The sequence below is a fragment of the Staurois parvus genome, unplaced genomic scaffold (assembly GCF_062004578.1).
Source record: "Staurois parvus isolate SC_StPar_1 unplaced genomic scaffold, SC_StPar_1.0 ptg000017l, whole genome shotgun sequence".
Lineage (NCBI taxonomy): Eukaryota > Metazoa > Chordata > Amphibia > Anura > Ranidae > Staurois > Staurois parvus.
The window spans coordinates 22,716,897-22,739,376 of NW_028317813.1; the positions used below are offsets into that span (position 1 = coordinate 22,716,897).

At 40.4% G+C, this 22,480-nt stretch overlaps 1 protein-coding gene across 3 annotated transcripts in view; it reads left to right on the forward strand.

Moving 5' to 3' along the window:
- Positions 1-7,030: 7,030 nt before the first annotated feature.
- KIF5A (kinesin family member 5A) overlaps positions 7,031-22,480 on the forward strand; it is a 209,377-nt gene continuing 193,927 nt past the window's right edge. For 2 of the 3 annotated variants that reach the window (XM_089681366.1, XM_089681375.1), the window contains exon 1: positions 7,031-7,591. In XM_089681366.1, the coding sequence (XP_089537492.1) occupies positions 7,466-7,591 (126 nt within the window). In that variant the 5' untranslated portion in view covers positions 7,031-7,465. The remainder of the gene's footprint in view (positions 7,592-22,480) is intronic. The other variant, XM_089681383.1, reaches the window with a different exon arrangement.

Here is a 22,480-nt window from a genome sequence, read left to right on the forward strand (position 1 = left end):
CTAAGGGACAGGGCCACCCGGGGACATCATGTTTGTGACCCGCCCCTTGTGGCGTCATCAACTGGGGCATGCTTGGTCAATGGTGTCACAAGGAGGTAGGGCCACACGCATGATGTCACTCGGTGGCCCCATCCCTTACATATTTAAGAACTGTCAAGCCAGCGGAGCAGTCAGATGGTCGGGAGCCAGCGTCATGAGTGAAGCATTTTTTATTTCTCTTTTTCGGGTAGCGGCGGCGGCAGGCATCGTGATTGACGTTGGATCTACTTCGGCGGACATTCTTTTAATAAAGGACTTGTCAAAGACTGTCTCCTATCTTTTTTCATACTCCAAATTTTTTTTTTAATGGGTAGCGGTACCATGTACCCCATTACTCATTCACATGGGGGGGCACGATCCAGATTACGATAAATCCCCTGTCTGCAGACCCCCACAACCACAGGCCAGGGTTGTGGGAAAGGGGCCTTTGTCCTCATCAACATGGGGACAAGGTGCTTTGAGGGGATCCCCCCAAAGCACCCCCCCATGTTGTGTGCATGCGGCCTAGTATGGTTCAGGAGGGGTGGCCCTCGCTCATTTCCCCCCCCCCTTTCCTGGCCTGCCTGGCTGCATGCTCGAATAAGGGTCTAGTATGGATCTTGGGGGACCCCAATTGTTTTTAATTTTGGTGTGGGGGTTCCCCTCAAAATCCATACCAGACCTGGAGGGCTTGGTATGAATGGAGGGGGACCCCACAACGTTGTTTTATTATTTTTTAAATTATTTTTAATGCCCTTTTTATGCAGCTGAGCTGCAATATGTAGGTGGGGTTTTGTGTGGGTGTGGCTTTGGCTTGAGTGTAGGCAGAGGCAAAGGGGGCCCCATTATCTCCTATTGCCCAGGGGCCCCATGAGTTGTCAGTCCACCCCTTTGTAGGTCGCACACGCATATGTAAAATGGTGTTCACAACACACATGTGAGTATTGCTGCAAACATTACATTAAAAATTTTTAAAGCATTATCTATGAAGATTTTTAAGTACCATAGTTTGTCACCATTCCACAAGTGTTCACAATTTTAAAGCGTGACATGTTAGGTATCTATTTACTCGCCGTAACATCATCTTTACAAAAAAATTGGGATATATATTGTGGGGGGTTTTTCATTCATTAAAGTGTATTTTTTCCAAAAAATTGTGTTTGAAAAACGCTGCACAAATACAATGTGTCATAACAAAATTGCAACACTCACCATTTAATTCTCTAGGGTCTTTGCTAAAAAAAAAATATATATATGTATAATGTTTGGGGGTTATAACTAATTATCAAGTAAAAATTACTGATTTAAACTTGTACACAGAAAGTGCCAGAAAATGCATGGTGTTCAAGTGGAGGAGCGGACACCGGAGCTTGATCTAGCTGCTCAGCAGGTGCTTATACTGAGTTGAGTGCTTCCATGTGCGAGGGTAACCTGAAAGAATAAAGTTTCTTTTTGTCCTCATTGGGGCTGGCACCTCATTTGTTCGCTTAGCAGATGTGCTCCTCCTGAGTATTAAGCCCTGGTTCACATATATGCAGCCATGCGGGCCGCGTTTTGCGCGGGCACGAGAGCCCTTTCATTTGAATGTACTCCCGTACCCCGTGACATGCAGAGAAGAAGTCCCTGCACTTCTTCTGAAAACGCAGCCTGCACGGGAACCTCAGTTCCCAGTATGGTTGCGTTTTACAGTGTGGGCGGCGTGCCAGTAGAACTAATGACACCCGCTCGCGGGTCCGCATTTCTCTGTGCGGGTGGTGTGGCTACACAGATTTTTGCGTGGATCCAAAGCGGCACCACCCGCACAGATGTGAACCTAGCCTTAGAGAGGCCAACACTCCCCTATCCTGATCAGCACCCAATTAGTGCTCATTGCATTGCAGTCTCTCCCCTCCCTGCTGGTGCTGGAGACAGGCACGGAGGTGAGGAGAAGATAAACAGTGCAATGCTAAAAACATTAAGCCTCTTTCCTTTTTAAAAGTTCCAGACATTCCTAAAAGCACCTCAGAGTTAAATACGGTTTTGGTTAAAAATCTTTTTTTCCTTTTAATCAGGATAAGTAGATTGTCATGAGGGACAAGTAGATTGGGACCCCGATTTAGTCCTTGGACAAGTAGTTTTTTAAAAAATGCCCACAACCCCTGGTATATGACATTTACTAAAACCTTTGCACACACAATCTGGTGCAGCTGTTCATAGTAACCAATCAGCTTCTAGGTTTTACTGTTAAAGCCTAATTGAACAAGTTGACATTAGAAGCTGACTGGCTACTATGCAGAGCTTCACCAAATTCTCTATGTACCAGTTTTAGTAAATCTCCCTCGTAGTGTGTATATATTTATTTATGTATATATAGTTGTGTAACAGGCAGGAGGGAACATCATGATTGTAGCAATTGTGCACACAGAGATGGATGCGGTCATCCATCTTGCTAAAGACCCTCCACCTTGTATATCTCTCTCCCTCCTCCAATCCCCCCTCCCTCTCTGTTGAGTGACATGTGGTCTGTATGATGCTGAGAGATCACAGGCATCAGGCCCCAGCTGGAGAGCTTCATGGTTATAAACTCCAATTAGCCTGGCCCCAGTATGTCTGTGAGACTCTTGCTTGGAAAGGATCATAAAGCCAAAAACCAGTCCCTCGCTGAGCTTCAAAGACATTCCAGCTAGCTGTAAAACAGACTCACATTTAAAAACCACTTTTCCATATAATTTTATATCTTAAGGTAGGAAATAATTACATAAACATAAAGCATATATTCGGATAGCTCAGTTTAATACAAGTCGCCTGATATCTTAAACCCCCTAGTTGAAGTCTACAGGAGAGCAGAAAGCATATAGTTCTAGCTGAAATAGTGACCTATGCCATGTTTGATATATAGACGTTCAGCAGATGATTCTGCACATTAATCTACCCATGGATAGAGTGTTACATGTAGCTAGGGAAGGTTATTGCCCTGGTATAACTTGTGAGGGATTTTGGTTCTAGCCTGAGTCCCCCGCCTACAACACCCTCCCCAAATGAGGCAATTGATTCTCTTCTTCAAGGAGAAACCCTGCTGAGTTCCTAGAGAAAGGCTGCTATGCTTGGAGCAGAGAGTAGAGTTAAGTTGAGTTGGAGAAATCTCCCTTTTAACATCGGAACCAACTCGGGAGATGGTACCCTTTGCTCTGAAACTTGATCTGCTTAAACCAAGGCTGATGGCGAGTATCTACCTCTCTAAACTTCTTTCTGTTATCTCTTTGCTGTGTTATTGCTCTCTGTATTTATATATATATATTGGCTGCATCTTTTTCTGTAAATATTTTTATTGCACCCTTTTGACCTTTTTTAGTAATAAATCCTATTATCTGAAAAGTGTTAAACTGTTTCTAAAGCTCTTTAATGCAAATTAAGAATCCCTGTCTCTGAAGAGCGCTACTGGGTGTTTTTAAACCTCCATATATCTCTGCCTGTGATGACAGTGGTATACAGACAATTATTCAAACATCATAGTGTTATTGCTAATATTGGCAAGTTTCCTCCTACTCTGTACAAAAAGGTGGGGGTGGCAGTGTGAAGGATTAATTGCGTAATTAACGTGACCCAGTAACAATCGCTCTCAGGCTGCAGCACATAGGTTGTGGTCCATTAGCTGGAAAATCTTTGTGCAGAGTGCAGCTGAGCGTGGTATTGTTACGCACGTGACAGCGTGGTCTTAGATTGGCCAATCCTTCGGTCACAAGTTGGTGAGAAGAGCTAGGGGTCTGACGCCGCAACCGTCACTTTAATTTTCTGGTGAAGGTTGCTTTTAAAGTGTCCTTACAAAGAATTGAAAATCTAAAAATAATAAACTTGACAGTGTTATATCCAATGTTTTTTTATTACTCGTGTCTCTTTTACACACAGAACATACAGTATAAACACATATACAGTCTTCATGATGTTTGTGTGCCTTCTACTTACCTCATTTTTTTTCTAATAATATTTACAGTTCAGTTTATTTTGAACTAAAATGAACAATAAGCGTATGGCTGTATCATAAAATTTATACAAAGTTTACCACTTTGTATTATACCTATCCCAATATGTTCTGTTGAGCAAACAAGATCACTGCTACAAAATGGACAACTGCCAATATGTAGCATATTTTATATCATGTTATGGAAAAATGGGTGATGTTATTACTGCAATCTACTAGTGAGTACTAACAAGTCATCCAAAACCAAGAAAACCCATAATCAGAATCACCCTTATCTATTCATATTATGGAGAAATACTACAACCTACCAGTATGTACTAAGAAGTCATCCAAACCAGGGACAACCCATAAACAGAAGCATACTTATTCACTTATGGAGAAATGGGTGATGCTTATTGCTGTAATCTACTAGTATGTATTAGGAAGTCATCCATGCCAAGACAACCCATAAACAAAAGTGCTCTTATCTATTCATATTATGGAGAAATGGGTGATGTTTATTATTGCAACCTACTAGTATGTATCAACAACAAGTCATCCAAACCAACACAACCCATAAACAGAAGCACCCTTATTCACTTATATTATGTGAAAATGGGTGATATTATTACTGTGATCTACTAGTATGTACTAAGAGATCATCCAACCCAAGACAATCCATAAACAGAACCACCCTTATTCACTTATATCATAGAGAAATGGGTGATGTTTACTATTGTAATCTACTAGCATGTATTAACAACTCATCCAAACCAATACAACCCATAAGCAGAAACACCCTTATTCACTTACATTATGGAGAAATTGGAGATAACAATTATTGTAATCTACTAGAATGTACTAAGAAGTCATCCATGCCAAGACAATCCATAAATAGAAGTACCCTATCCATTCATATTATGGAGAAATGGGTGGTTTGTTATTATAATCCACTAGTATTTATTACCAATTTATCCAAATCAATACAACCCATACACAGAAGCACTCTTATTCCTTTATATTATGGAGAATTGGTGATATTTATTGTTGTAATGTACTAGCATGTACTAAGAGGTCATCCAAACCAATACAACCTATAAACAGAAAAGTCCTTATTCCTATATATTATGGAGAATTGGTGATGTTTATTATTGTAATCTACGAGTATGTACTAACAAGTCATCCAACCCAAAAGCAGAAGCACCCTTATTCCCTTATAATATAGAGAAACAGGTGATATTTATTGCTGTAATGTACTAGTATGTACTAAGAGGTCATCCAAACCAATACAACCCATTAGCAGAAGCCCCCTTATTCCTTTACATTATGGAGAATTGGTGATATGTACTAGTATGTACTAAGAGGTCATCCAAGCCAAGACAACCCATAAGCAGAAGCCCCCTTATTCCTTTACATTATGGAGAATTGGTGATGTGTACTAGTATGTACTAAGAGGTCATCCAAGCCAAGACAACCCATTAGCAGAAGCCCCCTTATTCCTTTACATTATGGAGAATTGGTGATATGTACTAGTATGTACTAAGAGGTCATCCAAGCCAAGACAACCCATAAGTAGGATCACCGCTATTCACTTATATTATGGGGAATTGGTGATGTTTATTGTTGTAATCTACTAGTATGTCATAAATGTCATCCATGCCAATACAACCCAGAAATAGAAGCGCCCTAATTCACTTATAACATTGGAGCAATGGGTGATATTAATTACTGCAATCTACTAGTATGTACTAAGAGGTCATCCATGCCAAAGACAACCTATAAATGGAAGCACCCTTTCAATTCATATTATGGAGAAATGCGTGACTTTTTTATTGAAATTTGCTAGTATGTATTAACAACAAGCCATCCAAACCAATACAACCCATAAAGAGAAGAGCCCTTATACCCTTATATTATGGAGAATTGGTGATGTTTATTATTGTAATTTACTAGTATGCACTAAGTGGTCATCCAAGCCAATACAACCCATAAACAGAAGCACCCTTATTCACTTACAGTATGAAGAAATGGGTGATATTAACTACTGTAATCAACTAGTATATACTAAGAGGTCATCCAAGCCAAGACAAACCTTAAGTAGAATCACCGCTATTCACATATATTATGGGGAATCGGTCATGTTTATTGTTGTAATCTACTAGTATGTACTAAATATCATCCAAGCCAATACAACCCATAAGCAGAAGCATCCTAATTCACTTATAACATTGGAGAAATGGGTGATATTAATTACTGTAATCTACTAGTATGTACTTAGAGGTCATCCATGTCAAGACAATCCATAAATGGAAACACCCTATCCATTTATATTATGGAGAAATGGGTGACGCTTATTATTGCAATCTGCTAGTATGTATTAACAACAAGCCATCCAAACCAATACAACCCATAAGCAGAAGTCCCCTTATTCCTTTATATTATGGAAAGTTGATGATGAGTCCTGTTGTAATGTACTAGTATGTACTAAGAGGTCATCCAACCAAAGACAACCCATAAACAGAAGCCCCCTTATTCCCTTATATTATGGAGAAATATATCATATTTATTGCTGTAATGTACTAGTATGTACTAAGAGGTTATCCAACCAAAGACAACCCATAAGCAGAAGCCCCCTTATTCCTTTATAATATGGAGAATTGGTGATGTGTACTAGTATGTACTAAGAGGTCATCCAAGCCAAGACAACCCATAAGCAGAAGCGTCCCTATTCCTTTATATTATGGAGAAATATATATTTATTGCTGTAATGTACAAGTATGTACTAAGAGGTTATCCAACCAAAGACAACCCATAAGCAGAAGCCCCCTTATTCCTATATATTATGGAGAATTGGTGCTGTGTACTAGTTTGTACTAAGAGACCATCCAAGCCAAGACAACCCATAAGCAGGAGCGTCCTTATTCCTATATATTATGGAGAATTGGTGCTGTGTACTAGTATGTACTAAGAGGTCATCCAAGCCAACACAACCCATAAGCAGGAGCGTCCTTAAGGAATCCGAGTCAGATGCAGTGCTTTGCCTTCCCCCTTAAAGGGCTGCACCACGTTAACCTCTGCAGCGCCGTGCGGTAGCAGGGGATGATTAAGCAGTGTAGAGCGGCTGCGGCGCACACTGGTGGCTTCCTCTCTGCAGCACCTTCCATTGTGTATACATGTCCATTGATCAGCCCACTGCACGGACCAACGACAGGGACTTCTCAGCAGAAGCCAGCGCATGCAGATGAGAGCTGTCATCCGACTGGACTCCTCTACCACAGCCTGCCAGCCTCCTCTTCCCGCAGCCTGTGTATCTCTGCATCCCCGAGCATCCTTCCTTCCCCAGCATCCACGGCCCGGCTCTGACAGCTGGATCTACTGATCGCCCGATCCACCCCTGGAATCCACTCCAGCAGCAGCCACCCCACCTCCCAGCTCCGACTCTGAGCCATCCATCAGCCCAGCCGGCAGGAAGAAAACTCCTATCCTCTGTCCTCCTCCTCACCTCCCATCATGGCTGAAAGCACGGAGTGCAGCATCAAGGTCCTGTGCAGATTCCGCCCTCTAAATCAGTCGGAGATCCAAAGAGGGGACAAGTACCTGCCTGTGTTCCAGGGGGATGACTGTGTGGTTGTTGGGGTGAGTGACCACCTACCTCTGCCCTTTCTATTATAGGGAACGATCACAAGCTCTCATTGTAATACAGATCTAGAGGATGTGGGGACCTGGAATCTGCTTCATTCTATTTCGGTCATGATGATGATGATGATTATTATTGCAGTGCTGTATACTGACAGGGGAAGCCATGCAGTGTAGTAAGGGTGGCCCCTCCCTGGATGGCCATTATATGCAGGGTGTGGCACAGTCCTCTCCATACATCTGCCCTATGGTGGGGGCTGTGTACAACATGGCACACACACAGATGGCCTGCCACCATGGCCCCCTCCCTACTGCCATCACTGGGGCTGCATTGCGCTACAGGATGGAAGGAGCCTACTCTTCACTTACACAATGTTTATGTTGCTGGATGGGGGGCTGATACTTCATTGCCTATAATTCAAAGGAATAGCTCTTTTTTATAGAATGATCTGATAAGTAGAATCCATTTCCACAAAGGGCTGTGTTTTGGTTTTGCCAAAATAGTTGGACTATATCTATCTATCTATTGCTATTTATCTATCTATCTATCTATTGCTATTTATCTATCTATCTATCTATTGCTATTTATCTATCTATCTATCTATCTATCTATCTATCTATCTATCTATCTATCTATTGCTATTTATCTATCTATCTATCTATCTATCTATCTATTGCTATTTATCTATCTATCTATCTATCTATCTATCTATCTATCTATCTATTGCTATTTATCTATCTATCTATCTATCTATCTATCTATCTATTGCTATTTATTTATCTATCTATCTATCTATCTATCTATCTATCTATCTATCTATTGCTATTTATCTATCTATCTATCTATCTATCTATCTATCTATCTATCTATCTATTGCTATCTATCTATTGCTATCTATCTATCTATCTATCTATCTATCTATCTATCTATCTATCTATCTATCTATCTATCTATCTATCTATCATATCTATCTATCTATCTATCTATCTATCTATCTATCTATCTATCTATCTATTGCTATCTATCTATCTATCTATCTATCTATCTATCTATCTATCTATTGCTATCTATCTATCTATCTATCTATCTATCTATCTATCTATCTATCTATCTATATATCTATCTATCTATCTATCTATCTATCTATCCATCTATCTATCTATTGCTATCTATCTATCTATCTATCTATCTATCTATCTATCTATCTATCTATTGCTATTTATCTATCTATCTATCTATCTATCTATCTATCTATCTATCTATGATATCTATCTGTGCATGATAGCCAATCAGCTTCTAACTTCAGCTTGTTCTATTAAGCTTTGGAAATAAAACCTGCAAGCTGATTGGTTTCTATGTAGAGCTGCACCAGATTTAGCACGCTCCAGTTTTAGTAAATAACCCCTTCTGTAGGTATCCTTTTTTCTTTCTTTCTTTCTTTCTTTCTTTCTTTCTTTCTTTCTTTCTTTCTTTCTTTCTTTCTTTCTTTCTTTCTTTCTGTCTGTCTGTCTGTCTGTCTGTCTGTCTGTCTATGTAACATATCTATCTATCTATCTATCTATCTATCTATCTATCTATCTATCTATCTATCTACTTATGATCTATCTTTCTTTCTTTAATTTTCATTTCCTTTCTAAACGTCCATTACATTGATGAGTCTCTCTGTGTTTTGATACTTGGACCCCTTTTGCCCAGGTGTTCTGGCTGCATACAGCAGTCACCCATCAGACATTTTCCACCTGCCATTGCTCTTCTATGCATGGATTGAAACCACTCTTGCAGGAATTTCCTTTCATCCTCCATCCGTTCTTTCTTCCCTAGTCACTTTCCTGCTCATTTGTCTTCTCCTTCACCTTTTGTCACTTCCCTGAACTAAACGGCGACCATTAATGGCTCATTCTGGTAGTGATGTCACACCCTGCCTGCCTCCAGAGTATTTATGTAATTGCAGCATCACTATTTACCAGCTATACTTCACAAATGTAGGTCATTCTCCTACTTACTGTTCTTTGGCAACAGCAGAAGCACTTCCAATCATTCTACACTGCTGATCTGCACATATGACATTATACAAACATGCTACGTATTTGTGTTCTTATGATCTACAAAACATAAACAAACATACAGTAGAGATATCAGGACCAATCCAAGGTCATAGTGACATGACATTGAAATGTTACAAGCAGGGGCGGACTGACAACTTATGGGGCCTCCAGGCAATAATGGATCATGGGGCCCCTGTGTCCTTGCCCAAACTCAAAAAAGCCTATGAAAAAGGTACCAGGGGCATCTCATGGGGCCCCCTACTGACCCCGGGCCCTCGGGCAGTGCCCGAGTTTCCAAATTGTCAGTCCGCCCCTGGTTGCAAGTACTGTGATATCAAATGAAGACCTTGGTAATTTTGTGGAGACCTGAGCTAAAACAGGGCCAAGGATAATCAGTATAAAATATAGATATAAAATATATGTAAAGATATATGGTGTATAATATATATATATATCATATACTATATATACATACGGTATGTTTGCACTGTACTTGAAGTCTGGTAGAACCTGTAGTAAGAAGTTTACAAAATGTAGTATGTTAGTAACATGTATCGTCTTGCGATTACAAACGCCAAACATTATTCTGCATACTAGCACTAATTAGATCTTATAGATCCCTTTATTCTTTCTAAATCTACTCTGTATTTATATCATCTTCCTGCTCACTATGAGATACAGAACGTTTCCCATCTGAATGTTTATGATATAAAAATGTATTAAAAAATAAAACAACACCTTTCCACCTTTATTGAAACCAAAGCATCCATACTTGACGCCGCATTGTAGGCTGCTCGGAAGGAACATGTCATTAATTGGCTAAGATGACATCAATATGTAGCCAGTGTTGATGTCATTGCCTGGCACTCAAGGTGATCACAATCAAAGGGAGCCTGTCAGACAAGAAATATGTGCTGATTTGTTTTTTTGCATGTTCAGGCTCTATGGTTATTACTTTTATCCACTGTTTACTACTTAGTGAGTCATCATTCTGAAACAAATGTGTAGCCAGTGAAGTTCGGGGTCAGTGACTCGCTAGATAATGAAAAAAGGATAAGATAATGAAATAATCAACAGTTCACATATTAATATTCTGAAATACTTAAAGTTTAATGAAGGCTTAGTGGTTAGCACTGCTGCCTTGCAACACCAGGATCCTCGGTTTGAGTCCCAACAATGACTTGCATGGCTTTCTTCCCACACTCCAAAACATGCTGGAAGGGTAATTGGCCATTGTATACATTTTGCTGACCCTAGGTTCACAGCTAAGCGTTTTCCGCAGCGTTTTGCATTTTGCAGAAACGCACTACAGTCCATTTAACATGATTTCCTCTGGGACACAATCACATCTCCATGTTTTCACCCGGTGCATTTTTTGGAAAGGGTCAGGGACTTTTTTTAATGCAAAAAGTTGCATTTTTGGTTCTATAGACTTCAATGGAGATGCTGCAGAAAAGCACGCAGTGCATTTTGCTGCATTTTTGCTGCATTTTGCATTTTAAATCTGTCTAGCAACAAAGTTAAAAAAATTAAATAAACAAAAACGCAAAACGCCTATGAAACGCAACAAAAACACATGTGCAAAAGCGAAACAAAATGCACTGCAGAAACAGATCAAACGCAAACTGCATAGGTGAGAACCTAGCCTTAGTGTGTATATGCTCCATGAGCACAGGGAATGTACAATGTGTAAAGTGCTGTGTAAGTTGTTGGTGCTATACAAATACCTCTACCAAATATACTAATCACAGAGTGTCAGGTGTTTAGGAGATTTATGTGTCACAGGAACATTCTGTATTCCAAAATCGCAGCTATAGCAGACCATTTGACTTCCATGGGGCCCAGAAACATAGGGGCTGTCTGCATGCCTGTATTCAGACATCATGCCTCCCTAGGCACACATAAATGATGACTTCCTTTAGTACATGCTCTGTGGCTTTTTTCAGATGAATATTTTGGTAAAATCTACTATTATAATACATTATTAAAGGCTACATGCTGTTTTCATTATGCATTATACAACAGAAAGAAGAAATGGCTTAAAATTTCTTTTAAAAATACCCCCGGGATCATGGCAGCCTATGCCATTTGGCATAAGCTGTTTAAGTAATCGTTTGTGTTCCTTTTTAAAAAAAATGTTACTTACTGGCTCAGTTCTATAGTGTAATGTTCCATCTTGAGTGTGGGCATCTGAAGCCCGCTCGGTCTTTCTTCTGGGAAATGATGCAGCTGGCTACCCAGCATGCACCTCCCAATCTTGTGCCTGTGCAGTGTGAAGAATACACAGCGCATTCGGTGTATTGAAGGTTGCCATAGCAATGGCGGTGCCGGCGGAAGTTCCTTCCCCATTGCTATGGCAACCTGTGAATCAATGCAGAAACCCGGAAGAAAGCTAGCATTCTACGCAGCTACCCCATGAGCCAATGGGCAGGAGGATGTGACGTACCTCGCTGCGGCGAGGTTGAAAGGAAGCTCTTCTCTATCAAAAAAGGTAGAAAAACTTAGAAAAAACATGTATGTGTCCCCAAACATTGATGGCATAGCAATTAGGAACAGTTTTGGCAAAAGTGAAAAAATGGGTGGAACGCTGCTTTAATATCTCCTAAGCTATAAAGTCTTCTGACTGGTGTCACCATTCCCTATGCCCCTTACCCCTAGACTTCTGCTTTTTTAGGCCACAAAATGTTCAGAGTTCCAAAAGAGGGAAAGGGAATAATATGTAAGCAATCACAGTATGTACATTTTGAGGCTTGGTGCTGCCCCATCTTTCCCTAGACACTGGTCCACCAATGCCATTATGGTCTATCCATTGCTGTCTGGCTACACAGTAAATGTACAAACGGCAATAGCATTTGGCCAATACATTTTGATAAAATGAATGTATATATAATTTGTAAACCTATATATGATTACTGAAAGAAATGAGTGTTCTGAATTGCAAGATAAATTAGAGGCGGAGTTAAGAGAAACAGAGGGGGCCATTAAAGCTGTAGTAAACCCTGCTTTTGAACTTGTACCTATAGGTAAGCCTGTAGGAACAGTGAATATCTCCTAAACTTGTGGCGTTTAGGAGATATTCACACTGGATAAAGCAAGTGACATCAGCGGTGCATGAGCTGTGTAGGGACGGGATGGTATACCCGTGCCTTCCCTTCAGAGCTCTGTGCTGTAAACCGTGACTCCTGTGTACATGTGCAGGAGTGACGTCATCATGGTGCATTATATGCAATCCATACAAGCACATTATGCCATTTTCTTGCAGGGGATTTTTTTTTTCTGAAAAGCTGTGTTTTACTATCACTTTAATGGTTTTTTATGTGAGGCACTATTACATATTATTACTGACCTGCTGTTAGTACAAAAAAACCTGATCTGTGCTTTCATTGAGCAGAGCCAAATCTGCTGCCTGTCTGCTAAGCATGACTGCTTGGCAGAGATAACTGTTTGTGTTTATTATATGCAGGGGAGAAGGGGAGATGTGTGCAGACACCTCCCAGTGCCAGTTTATTAAAGAAAAAACAAAAATAATCAACCATAAATTTCCAACCTGTCCAGTCACTGCTCTCACCAGTATGCATGCATGGGAACTTTTGAAAATAGTTATTGCTGAGAATGAGAATGAAGTTAGGAGAGGAATGGGCTGGGCCAAATTAAAGCGGTACTAAAGGTGCAAATACCTACGCTCCAATGGTCAGACACCCATGAGGTCCCTTGACAGCATCAGCAGCGTCTTCCTGGCTTCTTCCAGGTTCTGGTCTTTGGCCATCTTGAATGGCTGGCGCAAGATGACATCACTCCCATACATGCACAGGAGTATAGGCATACCGGCACGCAGGGAACAGTACATTTGCAGCTCAGTGTACATTTCTAGAAGGGCTTGTGAACAGGCATGTATATGTACTTTATTGCAGAAGAGACATTGCATGTATCTTCTGCAATAAAAAGCCTGCCTGTTTGTAGTTTTTAACTTTTTGCCTTCAATTCTGCTTTAAGGTCGAGGTTTAGATATGGCTTGGACCAATCTAAGTGTGTATGTAACATACCTTTGGGATACTAGTGAAAGCTGGAAATCACTTTATTAGACACTGCTGAAATGTTCTCTGATTGGACAAGGTGGAGAGGTGGGGAGGTTACATCACAACCTCCACCTTGTCCAATCAGAGAACACTTTGCATTCTTTGAGAAAATGAGTGCAGAGCATAGGAAAATGATATCACACTTTGCATGTTTACAAACGTTGCAAACCAAACTGGAGAAATGGTATTGATCCAGAAATTAGATCAAAATTCCGGGATTGCTGAGTCAATTCCCACAAGTTTCGCAGCATGCCTTGTCTATTAGAGATTGTGAGTACCCCATAGACTCTTGATCCAAGCAGGAACATCTACAACGCAGGAGCCCAAAGACTCGTGGATATCCAAGGGGACCAGCTACAACCTTTGTGCTCCTGCAGTAAACCAGGGAGATATTGTGATAGCACAAAGCTGTTCACCTGTCTAACACTTCACAAGGAGGTATGTATTTGTTGGCACTTGGAGTCTAATGGAGAAGGACCAAGCTAATACAAACATTGCAAATAGGATGGCTTCTTGCTACCTATTGCAATTCTTTTTAATGTCAATAGATGGGATAGGTGGGTCAAAGTGGCTACCTTGCCTAGGGCCCCATTCGTGTGTAAAACACCTGGATTGGGCACATGCCATCTTCTGTAAAGTATATACAACCTCATACATAAAATAATAGATGATTATGTTTGTGGATCAAAGTTTATTTTCTGCATAAGGATTACTGCTTGCTTATGTACATATGGATTAATGGTTGCTCATATACATTATAACATGCATAAAACATTAGAGAAAATAACACTTTGTACAGGGCTTTAAATACTACAAATCTCTCAGCTATAGATTAGAGGCTGACTACACCGTGGTGGTTCATTGCAGTATGTTTAATGTGAGTTGCATTAGGACAGTCCATTCATTGGAATGGGTTTGCTAATGCACCACAATGGACCAGAAATCGCTACTGTAGCATTTTTTGCTAGAACAGGACAGCACAAAGCACTGTAGTGTACTGCAACGCAGGTACATGATGGTGCCATCTATATTAAATGTTATTGTGCACTGCATTACCACAGTGCAGTGGTTTTGAAAAGCTAACGTATATAAAACAATAGCAAGTAAAGAGCAATTTTAGTAAATATATTTTATAAGTCTATTATACAACAAGGAACAAAATACATTTCCCAATTTTAAACATAATAAAAAAAATTATCAAGTAGTACTGCTTGGACCTTAAAGAAGGGGACGTACCTTGAAAGCTTCTCCTGAGAATTGTATGTTAGTGCAAATTAAAAATGTATCACAGACAGTACTCAATTGTTTTTGTCTAGTGGAAACTAGGAAAGCCAGAAGAAACCAACACAAATGCAGGGAAAATATGTAAACTCCTGGGAGATTCTAGTGGTATTTAAACCCAGGACACCAGAGCTGCAAGGCCCACATCTCCTTTAATAAAGTCTGCATTAAACAAAGGTGGTTAAATTCTGTTACAAGGAGTGATTTTTAATAAAGCATCGAGGAATGCAATTTAAAAAATAATTATAAATATAATAACAGCAACAAGTTGGATGAATATAATTTATTTAAATTAGAGGCATGTTGCACATTTGTTGAGCACATGAAACAAAAAAAATCACTTGACAGATTACAAGCAACAGTGGATGAGAGATATTATGTCCCAGCCTATCTGCAATCTGCCCAGCATTGACATTTGATAGTGAGGATTCATGCACATGTCCATGGGCTGGATTTGATAGCAAGCATGTTTGCTTATTCCATTTTTCCAGCTTTTCTAAGTGACTTACCTTATAGCAATCAACTGAGCCTTTACTTTGTAAAACAACCCATTTAATTTAAGGCCCCATTCAAACCTGTAGCTTGTAGCTCAAAGCTCAAAAACACTCAACAAGCAAAAACCCATTGTATTCATTAGCCCTTGTTCACATCTGAGTGTCCTGTCGCTTGTAGCTGAATGCCTGTTGCTCAAGAAAGTACATGGACTACTTTACAGGCAGAACTGAGCATTTTGGGCCCCAAAGACTTCAATGGGAACACCTTAAAATACTTGATTTGAGCATTTTAATACACATTTTAATACACATGTAAAACACCTGTAATACGCTTCTAAAAATACCCATATACACTTGCAAAAACGCTCAAAAAATCTCATAAAAACTTCTGAAGATCGCTCTGCTCAGGTGTGAATGCAGCCTAAAATAGAAATGAAATGCAAAACACTTTTATATAAATATAAAAAAACATTAGAAATAGCTTTTTTCCACTTTTGTTTAAGTGATCACATACCCTCTGTTCTCAGTTGCCTAAGAGCCGGGGGAGGAGAAACAGCAGAACATTGATCTTCGCCAGTAAAAGGCTGTGCAGGGGGAGGGTGGTGTCAGGACAAGTCTGATCATTGCAGGATAACACACTGGGGTTGATTTACTAAGGCTGGAGAATGTAAAATCCGGTACAGCTCTGCATAGAAGCCAATCAGCTTCCAGGTTTTAGCATCAAAGCTCAAGTGAACAAGCTGAAGTTAGAAGCTGATTGGTTACCATGCACAGCTGCACCAGATTTTTCACGCTCCATATTTAGTAAATAAACCCTACTGATTTCCTAGCACAGCTAGAAAAGTGACCATTCTATGCTCTCCTGCCTAGCATGGTCAGTTTTCAATAGGAAAGCAGAGGGACTGGCAGGAACACTTGGGATTTCACACAAAGGAAGCGGTAAAAAGAGAACAGGATACTTTTTCATACAAATACATGGAACAGCAGGCACATATTCAGTTTTCAACCACTAATACTTAGCTTATGTCATTTTTTCATTTTGTAATTTTATTATTTTATTCCTATGCATTTCTACCAAGACCTAATTTTTTGTAATTGTCCCAATCTATTGGATCTGTAGCAGAGAAGGCTTGCAAAAAATTGGCCGCAATAGGGGCATTAAATGAGCACACTGCAAGTTCCTTTTCTATTTTTGAATGTCAGGAGTTATGATATGCACACCTGCCACTATTTTCCTACAAATATAATACAGGAGGAGGCCACAGCAGGAGGAAAATGAGTATTCAAGATACTGTGCATGCATATTAATAGCATAGAGCTGAACTGGGGAGCCTGGGGCAAAATCGCAACTAATTACATAGTGTGTCTATTCATTAGATATGGTAGAGTGTTTGAAGTCATTATCATGATTTTTGTATGGATATACAGATAGAATTTGAAGTATATATTGTAAAAGTATTAAGAAACATAACATTGTTACATTTGTGAAATGTAAGTGCTTACAGTTATTTCCACATCCAGAGCATAGTGGGGGAAATTGTGCAGAGGATTATACAACAGGATTTGCTGCACTTGCCATTATTCGTATTTGCTATGCAGAAGCACATTGGTGACGGCGCTGCTGACAATTTCGATGTAATTCAATCTAGCAAGTATTCGTTTGGAGTTCACTCATTTCTAACTGATGAATGTGTAATCTTCAGATGACACTGAATGTTACCAGGAGATGTAAGACTGCAGTGGCCAGTGGTTACTGGCTTCTAACGTGCCTTTGACCTTGAACACGTAATGCCTATTTTTAGCGGCCTCTAGAGAATGAGGCACTGAATGTGGCCTCTAAATAAGGCTTCATTTCATAACATAATTTGCTCCTTGCTTACTGCTGTAGACCCGCTAGATATTGTCAGAATTTATTTTACATATAGCAGAAGAAAGTTTGTCGCACATTATCTTCATACATTCTATACTGTAGCTGTGCTTTGTAAAGGGCAATAACCTCTTGGTAACCAATCTAAGTTTACCTTCATTGAAGTCAGAGCAATGTCAATGCTGTTTGTGACTCTGGTCATTTCTCTTTATCTTGTAATTATTTTTTTAGTTTTAGGTATAGTGGGGGAAGGATTAGACCCTCTGTCAGGTTTAGTGCTTATGTTAAAGAGAGGTTTCCTGCATCAGATGTGCGCTTAAAGCGTATGTGAAATGCAGGTCGGCAGATTGTTACTTACTTTAATGGCACAGCGTTAATGGCCAATCTGTGGCTGTGTTTGACCAGCTTTGCTTTTTCAGAGAAGAATTTAATACGGTGCTTGTTAAACAACACAGACAACAGAGGTTATATATAACCCACACCCAGACTCTATAAATTGTCCTTGCACAAGTATTATGGCTGCGCTTTTATCACCACCACATATATCAACCAGCCGCCTTGCTCACTTCCAAAGCTGGACTGTCAAAGGCTACCAGGAGGCATATCTACAGGTATGTTTGACTAACAGAAATGTTGCTTCAGCTTTTCCAGTGACCAAGGTGGCTGATGGAGATATGTGGTGGTAATTAAAAGTGTGACTGTGATCAGGGCCAGATCTAGCTTATCTGATCTGGGGGTGCAGTAAATAAAGTCAAGGGGCAGAATGTCAACACGGTGTGTGAGTCACTGATAGTCTGTCACATTGTCATATCCTGGGAAACACTAGTATGGATATGGCTATCGTTAGAGTAGGATGATTAAACAGAACCTGTGCCCCCTTATATCGAGGCCCCCATCAGAGTGCCCTTCTTACATCAGGAGTCCACATCAGAGTCTCCCTTTATATCAGGTTCCCATCAGTTTGCCCCTTTACAGCAGATGCCCTATCAGAGTGTCTCTTTACACCAGGTGTCCCCATCAGAGTGTCCCCTTATATCAGATATCACCATCAGAGTGTCCCCTTACATCATGGTCCCCATTAGAGTGCCCCCTTACATCAGGTGTCCCCATCAGAGGGCTCCTTACATCAGGTGTCCCCATTAGAGTACCCCCTTACATCAGGTGTTCCCATCAGAGTGTCCCCTTGCATCAGGGTCCCTGTCAGAGTGCCCCTTTACATCATGTGTCCCCATCAGAGTGTCTCCTTACATCAGGGTCCCCATCAGAGTCCCCCTAACGTATGATCAGTTATCCCCATCAGGTGTCTCCATCAGAGTGTTCCCTTACATATGACCAGTTACCCTCATCAGAGTGCCCCCTTAAATCAGGTGTCCCCATCAGAACGCCCCCTTGCATGGATTGTTCCCATCAGAGTCCCCCTTACATCATGTGTCTCCTTACATCAGGGTCCCCATCAGAGTCCCCCTTATGTATGATCAGTTATCCCCATCAGAGTGCTGCCTTACATCAGGTGTCTCCATCAGAGTGTCCCCTTACATATGACCAGTTAGCCCCTTCAGAGTGCCCACTCCCTTAAATCAGGTGTCCCAATCAGAGTGCCCCCTTACATGGATTGTCCCATCAGAATGCCCCCTTACATGGATTGTCCCTATTAGAGTTCCTCCCTACATCAACTGTCTGCATCAAACTGGCCCATGCACTCTCAGGAACCTGGGGGGCACAGTTAAGACCTGGAGAGGCATCTTCACCTTCACCTGCACAAATTAAAATAACATTATCTATTTCAATACCTGGCACTTTCACCCCCTTATTGCCCAGACCAATCTTCAGCTTTCAGTGCTGTCACGCTTTGAATGACAATTGCACAGCTGTGCAACACTGTACCCAAATTTAATTTTTATCTTTTTTTTCAGACAGATATAGCTTTCTTTTGGTGGTTTTTACATTTTTACTACACAAATGAAAAAAATATTTTTCTTCATTTCTGTTATACAGTTTTGCAAATAAATTTTCTTCTTCACTGATGTACGTTGATGAGTCTGCTCTGATGGGCACTGATGAGGCTGCACTGAAGGACACTGATGAAGCTGCACTGACGAGGTGGAAATGATGGGCACTAATGGGGCACTTATGAGGCTGCACTGATGGGCACTGATGAGGAGGCACTGATGAAGCTGCATTCATAAGGTGGCACTGATGGGCACTGATAAGTGGCACTAATGGGCACTGATATACGGCACCGATGGGCACTGATATGCTGCACTGATGGACACTGATGGGGCTGCACTGATAGTCAGGGCTCTGATTCAGTGTAAATGTCCCCTGTCACCAAAAAGCAAGTTATCGCTTTCCTTTCCTCATACAGTGAGAGCGCTGAGGAAAGGAAATACCGTTAACCAGCATTTGTTTACATCCGATCAGCTTTGATTGGACACAGCTGATCATATGGTAAAGAGCCAACGTCATTGGCTCTTTACCCTAATCAGTGATGTGCTGTGTCTGAGGGACACAGCTCACCACCGATCGCCACACGCTTCAGGGAGCGCACATGCGCAGCAAGAATGGGAGGATGTCATATTATGTCCTCCCAGAACAAGAGTGGTCCAGTTAAAAGAAGAGGTTTGGGGTATATAAGAAAACAAATTTTCATTCTCAGCTCTATGCTGTAGCATTGGTGTGATGCTGCAGCTGTCCCACTTTGGTTCTAAGACCAAGAACCGAGTAATTGCATGACCGCTGATCACTCAGTTCTTGAACCGCTCTCAGAAGAGACAGACGACTGATAGCCACTGCTCTCTGTTCCTTCAGTGCTCACTGGAGTTCTAGGATGGAGAAGGGGTAGGCGCAGCTGGCTTCAGCTCTCAGCCATGCACTGAGAACCGGAGCCACCTGTCAATCAGGTAGCTGGTTAAATCCTGACAATATGGTCTGGATCCTTCTAGGGACTGGAGCAGCTCTGCCACGTCAGCTGATAATAGTCCTCTGTTAGATGACCCTGGGTTACAGGAGAGCAAAAAGTGCACTCCTGTGACCCTTACTAGAAGTATGGCCAGAAAAGCTTTGGCCATACTTCTCTTTTAATGGTGACTAACTATACACTTATAGGGAATGATAGGTATATATTAGGGAACCAGGAAATGGCCACTGTTACCGTAAAGCAATATTATGTTGCTTTACAGGACCGCCCCTTCTAATGAAAAGTGTAAAATCAGTAGGGAAGAGATTTGGGTTTGCCACTACCATATGCTTGTGATGAATTCCTGGGATTCACATTTTTAATGAAAATATTGCAAGTTTGTAGCAGGAATAAGGCACAACTGATAATGCAATGCATAGCCTTCACCTCAGGTCAGTTGAGTCACAAGAGCTAATAATTTGAAATTATGGATAACCCAGCCACTTTTCTGTAAAGCGGTTTGCTCACAGCTGCCATATTGTCGTGTGTCTCAGAGGTGTTTTGTATTTATTTGTTATTTTGGCATCTGTTCATGTCCCCCATGGTAGTACCCAGATTCCGATGACTTTTGTTTAACCGCTTATTACCCCTACAGATGGCCAAAACTTGAAAAACTTTCAGCAAGATTTGCAGAATTCTGAACTGATGATTGGCAGAGACACTTGTCCCCTAAACTTTAGCTATCTGTCCTGTATGCTAAGTTGTTATTATTATGGGTATAATGTGTCATGGTGCCATCATGGAATCACCAATGTGTGGAAATGCTGAATTGGGCCACTACCTACAGGGTCATATGAAGTCTTTCTAGTTGTAGAAATATGTCCTTCCATTTCACACTACTGCCTATGGGGGGATAGCTTAATCCCAGTCATAGGTTATGCTTATTGAAAATAATTTTGCCTTAGTGTGTGTTTTTTGGGCCACCTGTGTAATCTTCAAGAAAATGCACTGCAACCTATAATCATAAAAATGGAGTCCCCAGTACTGTTCAGTAACAGTATAATTGCATAAACATTGTTATTATTATTATTATACAGGATTTATATAGAGCCAACAGTTTGCACAGCGCTTTACAAAATGAAGGTAGACATTACAGTTACATTACAATTTGGTACAAGAGGAAACAGAGGGCCCTGCTCGTTAGAATTTACAATCTAAGAAGATAGTTCCTTTTTTTTTATTTAGATACCAGATTGGCTGGTATGTATTGTATTCCAGCACTATTTTATCATAGTCTAGTTCTAAAAACCAGGATAATCACTTAAATGTGACAATGATGAATTTGGATTAACATACTGTATCAATATCAGTCTGAACAAATTCAATATAAATTACATTTTTTGCATGTAATATACATCAGACATTGAGACTGACAGACAAACAGACATGGAAAACGAATTTATTTACATTATATACAGCAGGTTAAAAGCAAGCTTATTTGTCTTTTGGCACTTGACCTCTGTCATCTGCAGAATATATAATTATTTCATACTTAGATATGCTTTAAGTGTTGGAATTCTAATGATATATTAATGAAACCCATTACCATTATTATGAATTAAATATTTTACACTTAAGATCTTAACATAATTGCATTTTAACCAAATTACTATTTTCAAGTGTCAGCCTTAAGGGCATTTGATGATGGCATTAGATAATTTCAAGAGTATGTGTTGGTAAGCCCTTGAATCTGAATGAACAAGCTTGGAGATATTTAAAATTCTAGTTTTAACCACTGGCCTATAGGGCACTTATACCCCCTTCCTGCCCAGGCCAATTTCCAGCTTTCAGCGCTGTTGCACTTTGAATGACAATTGCGCGGTCATGCAACACTGTACCCATATGAAATTTTTATAATTGTTTTGTGACAGATAGAGCTTTATTTTGATGGTATTTAATCACCTCTGTTTTTTTTATTTTTTCTTAAACAAACCAAAAACCACTAAAAATAGTGGAAAAAAAATGTTTTTTCTTAGTTTTTGTTATAACATTTTGTAAATAAGTGATTTTTCTCCTTCACTGATATGCGCTAATGAGGCTGCACTGATGGGCACTGATGGACACTGATAGGTGGCACTAATGGGCACTGATGAGGAGGCACTGGTAGGTGGCACTAATGGACATTGACAGGCATCATTGATGGGGACTGATACATGGCACTGATATATG